Source organism: Cimex lectularius, unplaced genomic scaffold (genome assembly GCF_000648675.2).
Source record: "Cimex lectularius strain Harlan isolate CLEC.00 unplaced genomic scaffold, Clec_2.1 scaffold47, whole genome shotgun sequence".
NCBI lineage: Eukaryota > Metazoa > Arthropoda > Insecta > Hemiptera > Cimicidae > Cimex > Cimex lectularius.
In genome coordinates, this window is record NW_019392686.1 from 1147077 (window position 1) to 1163775 (window position 16699).

General features: G+C 36.0%; 1 protein-coding gene across 1 annotated transcript; it reads left to right on the forward strand.

Moving 5' to 3' along the window:
* Nucleotides 1-5: 5 nt before the first annotated feature.
* On the forward strand, nucleotides 6-16691 carry LOC106661117 (PH-interacting protein). The gene is made up of 34 exons (XM_014384323.2): nucleotides 6-299; nucleotides 392-450; nucleotides 527-556; nucleotides 3093-3152; nucleotides 3224-3371; nucleotides 3515-3607; nucleotides 3684-3844; nucleotides 3903-4079; nucleotides 4163-4317; nucleotides 4380-4529; nucleotides 4591-4755; nucleotides 4813-5011; nucleotides 5071-5286; nucleotides 5378-5603; nucleotides 5657-5776; nucleotides 5833-5986; nucleotides 6564-6729; nucleotides 6825-7163; nucleotides 7229-7444; nucleotides 7501-7705; nucleotides 7843-8004; nucleotides 8130-8377; nucleotides 8447-8598; nucleotides 8675-8911; nucleotides 8968-9148; nucleotides 9223-9343; nucleotides 10356-10448; nucleotides 10508-10579; nucleotides 10639-10785; nucleotides 10931-11026; nucleotides 11088-11177; nucleotides 11239-11328; nucleotides 11505-11627; nucleotides 16007-16691. The coding sequence occupies exons 1-34, from the start codon at nucleotides 251-253 to the stop codon at nucleotides 16663-16665; spliced, it is 5559 nt and encodes a 1852-aa protein (XP_014239809.1). The 5' UTR covers nucleotides 6-250; the 3' UTR covers nucleotides 16666-16691.
* The last annotated feature ends 8 nt before the right edge of the window (nucleotides 16692-16699 follow it).

Sequence of the window (16699 nt, forward strand, 5' to 3'; positions counted from 1 at the left end):
ATTCGGGAGGTTCCGTTCCTTCTTGCCCTAGTGTATTTTGATTACTTTCTCAATAATTGTTAACGGGCGGATCGAGAAATTCGTTAATCGTATTGAAATTCGAGTTTGGCGAGGGATTTAAGATGTGACTGGCCCGGTTAGGACTTTTCGACTGCCCGAACGGCCTGGAGGCGTTTTTGGACGGTGGCTGGTTAGTATTTCAACTTCGTAAACAAACTGGATTTTAGTTGGAAATGTCAAATGATAAGTGATGATGGCCAGCATCTCGGAGACGACTTCGGATCTGCAGACTCAGCAAGGTAGGCCAGCGTTTATTATTATTATTATTTTTTTTAAATGTGTAACTCTGCTTTTGCACCGTTACTACTTCTATACGTTTCTCTGCCAACAGAGCTCTACTTCCTCATCGCCAAATTCCTTGAGTCAGGTCCATGCAAGAAGACACTTCAGGTCAGTTAGGTTTTATAAAAACTTCAAAAATTTTCTTTCATATTCAAAACTGAACAGCTCATGTGTGCTTCCATAGGTGCTGAAAGAAGAACTGACTGAACACAAGGTGAGGTTAAAATTAGACAAATTCATCTGTTTGTTACACAATAGCATTAAATATTTATATTAAAACGCAATTAGAAACACTCATATTGTGTCATCTTCCATTTTCGCCAGTATTAAGAATATTCTGTCAGAAACTACTTTGATTTCTCAAGTAATTTGATTTGTAAATATTTGATTAAAAAAACAGTCACTCAGGCAATTCAGGAACAATAAATGGATAGATAGCTGAAAAAGGAAGGTGATTTGATCGTCTCTAGTGTCCATACTCTATAATTTTGTTTGTGAGATGTGTTTTAGTGTTTCGCCATCTTCACTGTTGATTCTGGGGATGGTTAGGGGACATTAAAGAAATAAAAATAATGAGATACCCATTATATTTAGTGGTCTATAGACCAAATTATTTCTTTCAATTAATTAATCTTTTTATGTAAGGTTTTGGTTGAAATGAAAAACAGTTAATGCCACGAGAGGGATTCGAACCCATGAGAAATGACAAAAAGGAGGGAAAATTTGAAAGGTTGTGGGTTGAGATGGGAAGTCCGAGTGGATTGAAGTCACGATAGCTCATGTAGTAGAGCAGCGGCGTATTTAGTCGAAGGTCGTGGGTTCGAATCCCGCTCGTGACACTAACTTTTTCATTTCAACCAAAACCTTACATAAAAATATTAATTAATAATGAGATAGTCGTTGCACGAATGAGTGGCACTCTGTTATATTTATGTTTTTACCTGTCCCCCTTGGAGATGCACGGACGTTTTTTCACACATGCAATTGGCAGAAAGAGTGGGAAGAGATCCTTAAGCTTTATTTCAGACAATGAAACCCCAAATCTTCAAAATTCCTCGGTTCCACCGCACACACATGATAAAAAAAAGCGTGCACAGCAATCAACAGGCTAAGACGTAATCACAGAGTTTGTGGGGTTTTTCTATATCGTACTGGAGTTAGGGAAACCCCGTTATGCTCAACTTGTCACGTCCTAAGGACTTAGAACACACGATAATGCACAGCAACAAACATTCTCGCAGAACTGTAACTTTCAATGACATGCACAGAATACAAGATATAGGAGAAGCCATTCAATTACGAATAACTGTTGGCTGTGGAGAAAATTTATAAAGCCCTCCTGAAATAAATGCATGATGTGGAGATGTCAATTTAAATTGAGGAGCGTAATTGTAAAAAAATAATAAATAAGGAAGAAATTAAAGAAGAAGTTATTAAAAAAAAGAAGAAAAAGAAAGCAGAAAAGATAGGGAGCTCTGTCTAATCACTATAATAAAATTATGACCAATTGGTAATAACAAAGGTAAAAAAAAGTATGAGTCTGGTGAGCAATATCAAAAAATGCATTTTTTATGGTTCATTTAATCTTGAAATATGGGGATGAGTTTACGAGATGAAGCTTGAGTTTGACCTTGATTTGTGCCATCCTGGCCTTTCTATTCTTTCTTGTTTTTTCTGTAAGTGTCTTTCGTTGTAGATCTGGTGGTCAGTCAGTATGGAAATGACACATCTTGCCCCAAAAACTGCCAAACAATGCCATCTCTGCTACATTTTACAGTTAGGCTTAAGCATTTGGAAGTGATGATCTTGTAGCTTGGTAACTTTAGTATGCATTTTGGAATGTCAATTTGTTTTTTTGTGTCTGGTGGTCAGGAAAGATAAGACATCCTGTCCAAATCAGTGCCATAGTATGTTATTCACTGTTGGACAAATTTAACACACCATTCAATTTATTTAGTTTAAAATTAAATCCAGTATCTTTTTATACTAGTTAAAGGTTATTAGGAGTTATCGTAGTCAAAATAAACAGTAAATAATACTTTATTTACTTCCTTTGTTTACTTTTGCACTGATTAATCCCATTTGCATTCTGCTATGCCTAAAGTTCCCCAAGCCCCCATAAACTGCTAAACAGTACCCAAGTAAGTCATTCTTACAATTTGGCTTAATGTTACAATAATACTCATTGGTTCACTCGGCTGAGTCCTGTTTTTGCCTACACTGACAGAGTATTCCGAACTTCACTGTCTTGCCTTAAATGAGGCTTGAAAAGAGGGAATTGAACAGTTTGACTACATTTTGAGATAAGTTTTTAAAAATAAATTTCCAAAATTGTTTTATAATTTTTAGTATATATAAACACAATGTTTAATGATTAAACTTATCAGATTGTTATTTTGTAGCTTGGTTTTGTCTGTCATTTTATTCTGCCTACCCTTGCTGTTTTAGTCTGTCAAATGTTTCCAGAATTGCACCAGATCCAACACTGAAGATGACAAAACAGCAAGGACAGATGCACCAAAATGATTACCAAAATACAGTTTCATCACCTCGCATGTCCTAAGAGGATATCTCACAATGAATTGTAATGATATAAAAGATCTTGACAAACGATCTTGAAAAATGAGATATACATAACTGTAAAACAAAAAATGAAGGGTTGAAACAGATAAACTAGTCTAGCCATTTCATATTTGAGTATAAAAAAATCACAATTTTGAATTAGACTTATTTCGGATTTCTTTTTCCAGATCTTGCCAAAGCGACTCGACTGGGAAGGTGAAGAACATGAGCAGTCCTTTGACGAATATGTGAGATTAATATTGTCGCTCGTACTCTGTAAGTAATCTGCATTTGTATTTTATTTTTTTTTTTGTTCAAGGAGAGTAAAAACACACACATTGGCCCATTGCATCTGTACAATATATGCAGGCGCCTTGGCATATTTTTGGACAGGGAAATCAAACCGAGTGTTCCTGGCATTAGGTCCCTTTTGGGTGTAGGGCGACAGTCACTTCTTCGCACTCGAGGTACTGATTTTATATATATATATATATTTTTTTTTTAAATTAGATTGTACACTTTTACATTAGACATAAAAAAAAGAAAATTATAAAAGATGGAAATTTCCTTGTAGAAATGTACATAGTTCAACTAATTATGAATTTTCCAGAAGTCAAAAAGTCATTGCCATTAGTCGGTTTTGTTGCCCGGAGGCATGGACGTGCAATTCAGAGCCCGCTGTATTGCTTACAGCACAACATTGGTAATAATCGTTCCAAAAAAATTACTTCAAAAATAGTGAAATAATCATTTTCATGTATAATTTTTTAAAATTCTAGTGCAAGTCCTGTATGGCAGGGAAACTTCAGGCCCTTTGAGCAGGAAACAAGCGATTGCCCCGAAGTTGTACGCAAGAACTCATCTGCTGAACAGAACACTTGGACACTTGTCAGCGGTTTATTGTTTGCTATTTGACAGGACTGGAAGATACATTATAACTGTGAGTAGTTTATTACCGTTGTACGTATTCTTTACTGTATTTTATACACAACAATCAGGGAGCTGATGATCTGCTGGTTAAAATCTGGAGTGCGATTGATGGAAGGTTGATCAGTACCTTTAGAGGTGCTTCAGCTGAAATTACCGACATAACTGTTAATGTTGAGAACACACTTCTCGCAGCTGGAAGCCTGGATAGAATGATTCGTGTTTGGTGCCTTCAATCTGGATATCCTGTCAGTACAATTAATTATATCTTCAATTTTATTATCAATTATAATTAAATCAACACTTTTATTTTATTTTTAATGTTTTTCAGGTTGCAACATTAACAGGGCATACTGGTACGGTTACTGGAGTTAACTTTTGTCCAAATCCAGTGAACGATGTACATTATCTCGTCTCTACTAGTTCTGATGGTTCTGTAGCTTTTTGGAGTTACTCTGTATTCAGTGATGGAGGAGTAATATTTCAGTGAGTTTTTAAATACATTTTTAAAACAGAATTGCTGTATTAATGTTAACAATTTATTATAGACCTAAGCCAGTTCAGTACCATGAAAAAATGAGACCAGGCCAAGCACAAATGCTGTGTGCGAAATTTTCCGTTGGAGGACTATTTCTTGCTGCAGGCAGTGCTGACCACCACGTGCGAGTTTATTCTATGTTCGGTGAAACACCGCAGAGGTATATGAGATAAATTTTGTATAGTTATGCGAATATACCTTTCATTGCAATTTTCATGTAGGATAATGGAGATGGAAAAGCATACAGATCGTGTTGATAGCATCCAGTGGGCGAATAAAAGTTTGAGGTTCATCTCAGGAAGCAAAGACGGTACAGCCATAATTTGGAATTACCAGGCTCAAAGATGGGTTGCGAAAAGGCTCTTTATGAACACCAACCTTCACAGGTAAACATCAGAATGAATATTTCAAATAAAACATGTTGTTAAAATTGTCCGTTTCAGTCTTAAGCCGACCGAAGAAGAAAGTAAGATGAAACTGAGAGTAACAATGGTTTCGTGGAGTGCCGATGACATTTTTGTAATTACTGCAGTCAACGATTATTCCTTGAAAGTCTGGTCTTCAACTACAGGCGATTTACTTAAGGTGCTCAAAGGGCACAAGGAGGAGGTTTATGTCTTGGAAAATCATCCTTTCGATCCAGTGAGTCCATTATAAGACGTGCATATCCAATGTAAGCTTACATTTCTGATTATGTTTAGGTTTTACTGAGTGCAGCACATGACGGTGTTATAATACTCTGGAATCTACTGAACGGTGAAACATTAGCCATGTACCAAAACCATATAGAAGGTCAGGGAAATGGAGCTGTTTTTGACGCAAGGTGGTCTCCTGATGGAACAATGGTTGCTGCGACAGATTCACACGGTCATCTATTGACTTTTGGCTTGTCACCTATCTCTGACAGATTTAAAGATGTAAGTAAACAAATTGCCCCTAAACTTATCAAATATATAAACATTCTAAAGAAAAAAACACAATTTGAAACTTACCATGTTTGTGTTTCAGCTTCCAAAAGAGTTATTTTTTCATACAGATTACCGTCCATTGGTACGAGATGCTTTAAATAACGTTCTTGACGAACAGACGCAAATCCCTCCACATTTGATGCCTCCTCCGTTTTTAGTCGATATCGATGGCAATCCTTATCCACCGAGGTTACAAAGATTGGTTCCTGGTAGAGAACATTGTTCGGTGGACCAGCTTATCCCTAATATAGTTTTCAATGCTGGAGGTATGTTCTTAGTATTACATAATTAAAAATTATATATAAATCTATTCAATTAGGGCAACAAGAAGTAATTCAAAATGTCTCCGAAACTGTATCAAACATTGATCAGATGATAGAAGAACTGGCAGGAATGGCATCGACGACTTCTCCGAGAACGTCTCATTCTGCTCAAGGAAGTAAGTGCACTGAATTAACAACACTGATATTTGATAATTAATGATATTATTTGTAGTAGTTTTTGGTGGTCCTGGGCTCAGGCTTCGGGGTGACATAGAAGGGGTTCGACAGTCGAGTGGAAATTGGCAAAGGGATGGAATGGATTGGAAACAGGGTGTACTCGTCATGCCCCTCAGCATATGGGCGCTGCGGACAGTGAGGGAAAAAATGTTAGTAATTTTTATACTTAATACATTTTATTTTTGTGTTAGTATCTTCACTTAAGGCAATTTTCTCTGGAAACAATATTTTTATTAAGTTGGTATTGCTTTTTATTTAATTTAAAATTAAATTATCCACCTAAAGTACTTAAGTAAAAATAAAGTAATTCCTGTAATACCCAAATTTATATATGACTCCATACTCTTTTTTGGGTTTGTGGATGGGGGGTAGGATCACTTAACCATAATTTTTTTTTGGGGGGGACTGAGGTGGCTGAGTGATTAGGGTGACCAACTCATGTTTGTCTGGTTTTGAAATTAATTGTAAAATGAATAAGTATTGAAAAGTGGGTCCTCGCTTGTGACACCCAACGGGTAGTTCAGCCCTCATTTTTGATAGGAATTACTTTACTGTTTTTACTTTTAACCATGCTTTTTTTTTCGATATCATATAAAATTGCAAGAGCAATACCAGGATTTGTCCAGGATTCCTACAAAATAAATTAATGCAAGACTAATGTGTTTATATGTACATAAATAGTTTATTAAGTTGATAAATTAACATTCGCAAATATGTGTTGGCCAGTTCACAGTACGCTGAATTGGAGCTTGAAGAGTATACAAGAGAAAGCAAAAGGGTCGCTGAAGTCATTCCTGAAATACCTGCTGCTCCTGTTAACAGGAGAAACCATAGAAGAAACATGCATTCCTACCGCACGAGGGCAGCAAGGGAACAACAGTTACAGGATGATGTAATTATTTGATTTATTCACTCAGTATATTTTTTATATAAATATTGTCTTGTACATTTTTTTAAATTTTATTTTTTTTATATTTTTTTTTTAAGGAGGCTGATGATGGGCAAGTCAGCAGTCCCAGATCTGGAAATACCAGTGATGTGACAGCACATTCTGAAGACATGCTGAGCCCATCTAGTTCTTCAGAATCTTCCAGCACTGAGTATTCTGACTGGGTGGCCGATCATGGCGTTTCTCTTGAACCGCCTCAGCGTAGTAGACGTAGGAGGAAGAGACTGCCACCACCTCCGGTACACGTTCCGACACCGCCAAGGCCGCGGAAAGCACCAGTTCCTTCAACATCGGCAGGCCCATCTACCTCAGCTTCTACCTCTTCTCCCTTAGCTTCTACCTCTTCTCCCTTTAATGCCGTGCCTTCTACTTCAACTGTAATTTTTTTTATTTTCTTTTTTTTACAAAATAAAGAGAAATTACTTTGTCGTTTATTTTCCAGGCTACTCCTGCACTGGTAGAGGTGCCAGATTTATACAGGCCTTCTGAATGGCTATCTGAAGTTATTCCAAAGAAATTTCCTTACTATCCCCAAATGGGAGACGAAGTCATGTTCTTTGCTCAAGGTTATAATGAATACCTCAAAGCTGTCTCCGACAAATCTCTTTATCAGATTGCAGAATCTCAGTACAAACCTTGGGGAAAGCTCATTCTTAAAGTAAGTAGGTTAAAATTAGTTTAAAAATTTATTAATTTCCTTTATTGTTATTTCAGGAACCAGAGTTTGTCAAAATTATTGGTATTAAGTATGAGCTAAGGCCTCCCCGTTTATGCTGTTTACGATTGGCTGTGATAAAAAACAATGGAAGAATTAGCAGTGATAGATTCACAATAAAATATCATGATATACCTGATGTTATTGACTTTTTTGTACTTAAACAAACTTATGATACAGCAATGGAAAGACAATGGAAGCCAGGTTTGTTATTGTATAAATTTATAGGTGCTGATAACTCAACATTGTAAAGTTCTTGTCAAATCATGCACTTATTCTCTTACAATTTGCTGAACAGTCTGTGTTGCAACTGTTTTCAACTTCACATTCTCGTTTTACAGGTGACAGGTTTAGAAGTATGATAGATGATGGTTGGTGGTGGGGCACGATCGAGTCCAACCAGCCTGACGCCGTGTCTGCTTTCCTTTGTCATCGTATAAAGTGGGATAACGGTGAGTCCGAAGGGATGAGCCCATGGGACATGGAACTAGTTGAAGACATTCGTAAGTTTATGTAAAATTTGGAAATTACGTTTTCTTTTTATTGCTCATGCTTCTTCCAACATCTTCCTTCCCTAACTTTCACAAGTGTGGCTACTAGGATCTTTGATGGACACATATTTTAACAGGGGAGCCTGAGCAGTACGGCGGCTCCATTCCTGTCCAGCCGGATGAGCTTTCTGCGATACTGTACCACCCAAGAGGAGACGAATGGCCTGGAGGAGATCGCGATGCAGCTTGTGCACGGATTGTTTCAAGCCTTGAGGAAGTTATGGGATTATCCATTGCTGAGCCATTTATTGCACCAGTCGATATAAACTTGTATCCTAGATATTCATATGTTGTTGAATTTCCTATTGATTTATCTACTATCAAGGTAAATTTTTTTCCAGTTAGTATGATTTATTTATTTATTTTTGTTTGTTAAAGAGATAAACAATTTTAGGCTCGGTTTGAGAATAAATTTTATCGAAGAGTTACTGCTGCCCAGTTTGATATCCGTTATTTAGCAACGAATGCCGAAAAATTTAATGGCCCTCATAATGCTATAGTTAAACATGCACGAATTATTACAGACCTATGCTTGAAGATTTGCAAGTAATTATTTTGCCTAATGTTTAAATAAAAATTAACTGAATTTAATGAGACGAATTTCTATGTTAATGTTTTCAAGGGACTACAATCAAATAGATGTTTCTCACATGTACCGACAGTTGATGGAGTCATACCAAAGTTCTGGCAGTGAGAGTGATGAGTTGAATACGCCATCTACATCAAACAGGGAACGAGCGGCTGCAAGTAGATCGCTCAGGGCGATGAGAAGAGCCAACCACCACCAGCCAGATTGGAGAAGAGACTGCAGGCAACTGCTTGAAGTTTTATGGAACTGCCAAGACGCCGAGCCTTTCAAGTATTTTGCTGCTAGACCATCCTGTTGCATTTTATACAGCCTCTTATTAATTTCAGGCAAGCCGTGGACCGCCTTGAACATCCGGATTATGATAAAATCATTGACTCGCCCATGGATCTCAGTACAATAAGGGAAGAGCTGAGAGGAGATAACTACACATCCCCGCTTGAGTTTTGTAAAGATATCAGGATGATATTTAGCAACTCGAGGAATTTCAATACGAACAAAAGATCAAAAGTGGGTTTTTAAATTTAAGAAAATCTAATTTTCTACCTAATATTTACTTACTTCTTTCTTTTTATTTTCAATAGATCTATGTCATGACAGTGAGGCTTTCAGCAATGGCTGAAGAGCATATGAAAAGGATAATTCAAAATTGGAAAAATTCAAACAAGAGAGTGTGCAGAGGAAAAATTAATTCTAACTTCAATGGTAATTTTATTGTTTTGTTTCTATTCCGAGTAAATGACATTTTTGCTCTAGTTGTTCTGACTTCTGCTCAGAATGATTTTCTTGGACAAATCCACTGATAACTCCTACAAAATTTCACAAAATTTAGGAAATTGACCATTCCATTGTCCGAAAGTATTTAGCAGCAAATGTGTAATTCACTGTAAAATAATGGAAAAGGTAGTTTGAAAATGTCTCTTAAAGAAGGAGGCTACCAAATTTGGTGTTAAAATTTTTTTTTTTGTGTGTGTGGTGTTTAGTGGCCGTTATTTAATGATTATTTGAAGATTGGGAGATGTGGTGTGGTGTGACGTAGGTTTAGAAAAACATTTTCTTTATCGTGCCAACGTTTTGATCTTGAGTGATTTCAACTCAGGGCCTGGGATTTATAAACATGGTTTAAATTATACAAGTACATAAAAGATGTAAAAATGTTTATAAATCCCAGGCCCTGAAGATGATCTCAATAAAGATCGAAACGTTGGCACGATAAAGAAAATGTTTTTCTAAACCTGTCACACCAGACCGCACCTCACGATCTCCAAATAATCATAAGTTAAAACGTTAAAAATACTGAAAAAGGAACATCAGTTCATGCAATTTTTTAAAATGCATTTTTAAACAGTTTATTAACACAGAACAACTTCTAAAATAACTGTTGCATTAAAACTTCTTTCAACAAGTTCACATAAAAGCCGTGATTAAATTCAAACCAATAGTGCTATAATCTGACTATTAATTGATGAGTTATTAAAGGAAAAAGAATCCGAGAATTGGTTGAATTGATAATTAGTTTTAATATGTGCTTTAATTAGTAAAACTACTGTTGTAAAGCTGACGGTAGTTGAGTAGGGTAACAAATTTTTCTCATAGGAGCTCTCTTTTTTTTTTTTTGCATACCATTCTACTTTTTTACATTTTTACACAATATGTTTGCATAAATAGCATATTATTTTTTATGAAATTAATATAGAACAATACCATATATTTTTAGGATTGAGAAGGCGCAGGACAAATCCTGTTTCATACAACGATAATGAGAATTCAAGTTCAGGAGAAGATTCTGATTATTTAGCCACTAGAAGAGGTATAAAAACTAACTGTTAAAGCAACAATTTTATTAATAATTTAATTGTTTTATTACAGTGAATAGTCAAGCACAGAGAATTAAATCAAGTGAGGAAAAGAAAAAAGGAGAATCTTCAAAAATGACAAATGGTCTGGCTATTTTAAAATTTGCAGTTTTTTGATTTTGCTAATCGGGGATTTGATTGTAGGACATTCTTATTCGAAAATTTCCCCAAAAGTGCCTTCCTCCTCCTCCTCCTCCTCCTCTTCTTCTTCTTCTTCAAGTGATGATGAAGAGGATGAAGAAAACGACGATTTGAAAGAACAAGAGGACGAAGTTGCCTCTAATCGGCAAAGTAAGTCATTATAAAAAAGTTTAGGCGTTCTTGTGAAAAAGGAACATCAGTTCATGCAATTTTTGAAAATGCATTTTTAAACAGTTTATTAACACAGAACAACTTCTATTCATTTTAAAATACTAATTTTTTGTTTGTTTTATAGAAATAAAAGAAAACAGAAGACCTCAGAGAATAGTTGTACCTAAAATATCGCATCCGGTCAATGGTAAATCCACAAAAATCATTATTAGCACTGCTGGTAAGTTGTGGCGTATATATTTTGTGTAAATCAGATTTTTTTTTACAATTTATATCTGTAGATTTAGGAAAGAGGAATAGTGGAAATAAAGTCATAAATTATAAGGAAAATGATTCAGGCTCCTCTGATGAAGAAAGCTCAATGGGTAAAGGTGTATATAATTAATGCTAATTAATAAATTGTTTTACAAACTTATATTTTTCCCTCAATAGAAGAGGCTGAAAACAAATCAGATGATGGGGATTCTCCTTCAGACAATTCAAATTCTTCAGATGCTTCATCAGACAGTATGTTAAAGAAATGTAAGTTTTATTTTTTTAATAATCACACACAAACACACCAAAAAATTAATATCAAATAGTATGTTTATATAAATAAGAACCTTTTGTTTTGATACAAATAAATATGAAAGAGTTATTTTGGAATGGGAAAAAGTCACATTTAAACTTTTTTGTGTGTTAATATTCTCGTTATTTAGGTAAGAGAAGAATTCATACGAAATATAATACAAGATCTAAAAAAGGGATAGATTCCCGAAATTTTTCGCCATCGCGGTTGTCATCATGGTCCAAGAATTCGAAGGGAAGTGCAGAGAAAAATAGTAAGTCAAAATAAAAATTCTCAGCTGACACCATTTTAATGTCTATTACATCTCAGTACCTGCACAATTTCCTGGGAATATGTTTTCAAACGAAAACATAAAATAGGACTGATTGTAAATGTTCAATAGATGGTTAAGTTGTAACAAAAGTCGGTGCTTGGTTGATCGAGTTAACAAAACTTTTTACAATACAGCTTCGTATAGGGACATTGTCAGGATGCAAATCACTAAATCTTGTACAATCTACATTTAGCACATTAAGGCTAGGCGGACACATGCAATTTTTATTTGCGCAACAGTTTGGTCCCAGGGGGTTTGTTTGAAAGCGTGCACTAATATGCAACTGTAAAGCTGACCAACTAAACAGTTTGGATTTTTTTCGCAAACTAACGGTTGCACAATTGATGCAAATTCACTTGGATCACAGAGTTAAAGGCAACTGTGCTCACTGCAACAACTAGCCAGCAGATTGGCAAGAAAATCCATTTAGTTTCTTGGTAGGTGATGTAAGCCTGTATCAGACAAACATTCATTTGATATAATAATTTGAAATGAAACCTATGTATCACAGGGGCGATGAGAACAACTCTTACAAACGTATTAGAAACTTTGTTAAACCTACCTCCACTGGATATATTCATAGAAGGAGAGGCTAGGAAAAGCTCACTTAGGCTCCAGAAACAATTAAATTGGAAAGAAATAAACAATTCGGGCATACAGCCATAATCAACAAAATGAGACACCCATTAGAAATATGATCTCGAAAACATTCTTCACAACTTCCTACAAAGTCTCAATGGACTATAAAGGAGAGGAAGAACACGAGAGCATCAGGTACAATGATATGGTACACAGATGGCTCCAAAACAAACGGATCAGGCGTTTTCTGTACAAGCCTAAAACATGAGCAATCAACAAACTCATTAGGGAAGTACACTTCGGTATTTCAAGCAGAAATACATGCCATCAATGCTTGTGTCCTGGAAAATCTTAAAAGAGGTTACACTGACAAAAAAAATCCTCATAAGATCAGATAGCCAAGCAGCTATTAAAGCATTAGCATGTATAAAAGAATCACATCAAAATTATTCAGTGAATGCATCCAAAATCTCCAAAACCTGGGGAAATACAACAACCTGATGATATCTTGGGTGCCAGGGCACAGGGGAATTTTGGGTAACGAGAAAGCAGACAGACTGGCCAGAAGAGGATCTGCAAGACCATACATAGGCCCCGAACCGTTTCTTGGGGTAACAAAAACAAATAATCCTCCATCGCAGAATGGATCCAAGCAAAACAAAAGGAGAAGTGGATAAACTCTAGCAGTGCTAGACATAGTACATTTAAGATGAAACAACCCTCACCGAGACTGGCAAAAACACTGCTGCAATTGGAGAGGGTCAAACTCAGAGGAGTGGTAGGACTACTAACCGGTCACTGGTAACTGAGAAAACATCCACACAACATGGGTATATACAGCGATGATCCCATTTGCAGATTATGTAACGAGGAGGAGGAAACAGCCACTCATATCATCTTCAAATGCGAAGCAACAACTCAATGGAGGTTTAACCTAACATAGGAAAAAAATTTAGGGAATGAAATTGTAGCAGCGGCAGGCAATGACCTGATACTTCTAAGAAGAAGGCTTGAGTCTATTGACTGAACTAAGGAACTAGGAAGGTACAACAAGCTGGAAGGCTGCAGTGCCTGGGGAATACAAACCCCGCTTCCTAGTAACCTTTTCCACCATACCATATACTCTCAATGAAGTCCATGATAACAGTGCAATATATAAGTTGCTTCTGTGCTCACAACCCACAACTCAACTATTTAGTTGCTCAAATGTGTGCAGTTTGTAGATAACAAACAATAATAAACAACTAAAAATTGAATAAGTGCGTCTAGCTTAACTACTTAGGTTGAACTATACTTCTACCTTAAGCCATTCTGTAAGTAGCAAGTCCCTTTGCATATGTGATTCTTCTCAGTAGGGTTGGAGAGTCCAACTAACTTGTTCTTGTTGCTTGCCCCTGTGTCAGGATATGTTCTTTGTGAACAGACCATTTAGTGGTGCTACCAGGATCCTTGATAAAGCACCCGAAAAACCTCGCGAGTCCAAGAAGCTATTACAGTTCTGCTGATTCCTGGGTCTTTAACTCTAGGTCAGTTAATAATCCAATTGATCTTCAGTCCATGATAGCTTCTGGAATTCATGTTTTGACATTCATCCTCAAAATTTACTTAGGCTGTTTTCACGCGACTCATAACGTTAGACAGAATACATGTCTCTTCAATGAACCAGTTGTTTAAACAACTTACAATTACAAACTGAAATATTTCCACACTTGGATAAATACCCCTCAAAAAAAAAAAAAAATAAAAAAAATAAAAAACTGATTATTTGGCAAGTTTCCCTCAAAAATTAATAAAGCAAATATATATCCTAATGATATTCAATTTGTGAATCGTCATTTTAACAGTTCTTTAAATAAATTATTGGGTTGTCCGGAAAATAATGCAGGATTTTGGTATTAAACAAAAAAAAAGAAACTAGTTACTTTAAAGCAATGTTCTTTAATCAAAATAATTTCCCATACTCTCAATACATTTCTCCCAACGTGTTGGTAGCTTATTAATTCCGTCTGAGTAGAATTCAGAATTTTTAGAATTGATAAAGTCAATAAATGCATTTTCCAGTTCCGTTTGATTTTTGAATATTATGTGTTGTAAGTAGTGGTCCAGGTGTCTAAAAAAATGGTAGTCAGTAGGCGAGAGGTCCGGAGAGTAGGGTGGGTGAGGCAAAGTTTCATAGCCAAGCTCCAATAATTTTTGTGACGTTACACGTGACACATGTGGTCGAGCGTTGTCATGCAACAAAATGGGCCCTTTCCGATTGACCAAAGAGGGCTTCATTACTGCCAATTTCTGATGCATGGTATTAATTTGGTTACAGTATGATTCAGCATTGATGGTTTCGCCAGGATTTAAGAAGCTGTAGTGTATTAAACCAAATGAAGCCCACCATACCGTAACCATTACCTTTTTTTGATGAGTTGGGGGCTTTGGAAAATGTATTGGAGCTTCTCCTTTGTCGAGCCACTGTCCAGAACGTCTAGTGTTATCGTAGAGAATCCACTTTTCGTCACATGTAACAATTCTGGCCAGAAATGGGTCATTTTTGTTTCGACAAAGAAGTGATGCACAAACATCAAAGCGCTGATTTTTTTGGCGATCGTTTAATGAGTGTGGAACCCAATTTTCGAGTTTTTTCACTTTTCCAATCGCCTTGAGGTGGTCAGCGACGGTCGTTTTACTGACTTTGAGTTGCTCTGCAAGTTCTCGAACAGTTGTTTTGGGGTTTTCTTCCACCACTGATCGCAGAACATCATCATTAAGAGAGGAAGGCCTTCCACGACCTTCTTCATCTTCAAGGCTGAAATCTCCCTCCCGAAATTTTTTAAACCACCTTTGCACAGTGCACTCATTAACACAACCCTCGCCCCAGACTTGGTTAATGTTTCTAGCCGTTTGGGCTCCGCTTCGGCCGAGTTTAAACTCGTAAAAGAAAATCGTACGAAATTCTCGCTTTGACATTATAAGGATGACTGAATTATTTCCAAGTAGCGGAATGCTACAGAGGTAAACAAACAATATCATTTGGAAGAGGATTAATAATTGTTGACATTCATACAAATGAGTAATCCTGTAAACGTAAACAGAATATTTTATATAGATTTTTTTTAATGAAAACTTAAAATCCTGCATTATTTTCCGGACAACCCAATAGAAAAATGCACTGACTTTTGTTACAACTTATGTAATTTGTTATTTAATGTGTGTAATAAAAGATGCTGTTTAATGTTAGTTGCTAAGTTGGAATTTTTAAAATGTACAATTGGCCATTGAAAGCTAAATGTGACTATGTTCTCCATCAAATCGTGTCACCACATTTTTGTTTGATTATTTAAATATTGCCAAACTTTTAAACCCAAGTTAAAAAATTGTAAATTTAGGTTCAAGTTCAACAGAAATGCTGATCAGTTTTGTCACATGGGACCCATGTTTATATGTATTTCTAATATGCTTATCTCAGTAGTTAGATGTTAGATTTGATAATTGTTTGTATTTAATAATTTTGGTAATTTGATTATGTCTATGTATTACTTTTTACAAATATTTTGTGTCTATTGTGTTATGACTATGAGTAGTTCAAAAAACAGCACAAATTCATGTCGTTTATAAATTCTCCTTAGTTTCCATTGAAACTTTAAAAAGCACAGTTCAAACCAATTTCCATTAACAATTTTAAAAAAATTTTCATGAAGAAAAAATTTATAAAATTATTTTGTTGAATAATTATGTAATATTTGTTTTAGGGGTGATGAATGGGCATGTAAAAGTGTTGAGGCCTGTAACTAGAAATTCAAATACCAAAAATGAATCTGAACCTAAAAATCATCAACCGAGTAAAAAAGATGAATCAGAAGAGGACGAAGATGAGGAAGTTGAAGTGGAAAGCAGCGAAAATGAATCGGGTGAGGATTACAAAGGGAAATTGGAGGAGAGTGGGAGTGAAGTGGGGATGAATGATGAAGACAAAGAATCATCTCCAGTACAAGATGATAAATCTGATAGCAACTATTTCGAAGAGTCGACTTCAGAAGAGTCAAGTGGTGAAGAGTTCAACATTAAAAGCGTAAATAAAAGTAGCAAAGCCCCTAAGGGTAAGAAGAGAGCTCGGGAAAGTGAAACAGACTACGGCAGTGACTGTTCTTGGAAGAATACAAGCTCTAGCAAGATGAAGAATAGAAAACCGACTAGGCCGAGGCGGTCGATCAAAAAGCCTAGTTACGCTGCTGATAGCGAAAGTGAAACGGAAAGACTGAGACCAAAAAGGGTACTAAAGAAAAGACGTTTTTCAGAAGATAGCGAAGAAAATTCCAATAGCTCTCGAGGAAAACCGAAAATCAGTATCAGCAGCCGTGGTCGTATCAGAAAGATAACAGCTCGAGCAAGGGCTTTCCTCAGGGATTGATATAAAAGTAAAAAATAAAAAAAAACTTCACAGA

Bases quoted from the DNA above. Each gene is read 5' to 3' on its own strand.
- LOC106661117 (XM_014384323.2), top strand. From the start codon at position 251: ATGATGGCCAGCATCTCGGAGACGACTTCGGATCTGCAGACTCAGCAA. The intron at 5,777-5,832 runs GTAAGTGCACTG...TATTATTTGTAG, and splicing joins GTCTCATTCTGCTCAAGGAA to TAGTTTTTGGTGGTCCTGGG. The intron at 8,599-8,674 runs GTAATTATTTTG...AATGTTTTCAAG, and splicing joins CTATGCTTGAAGATTTGCAA to GGACTACAATCAAATAGATG.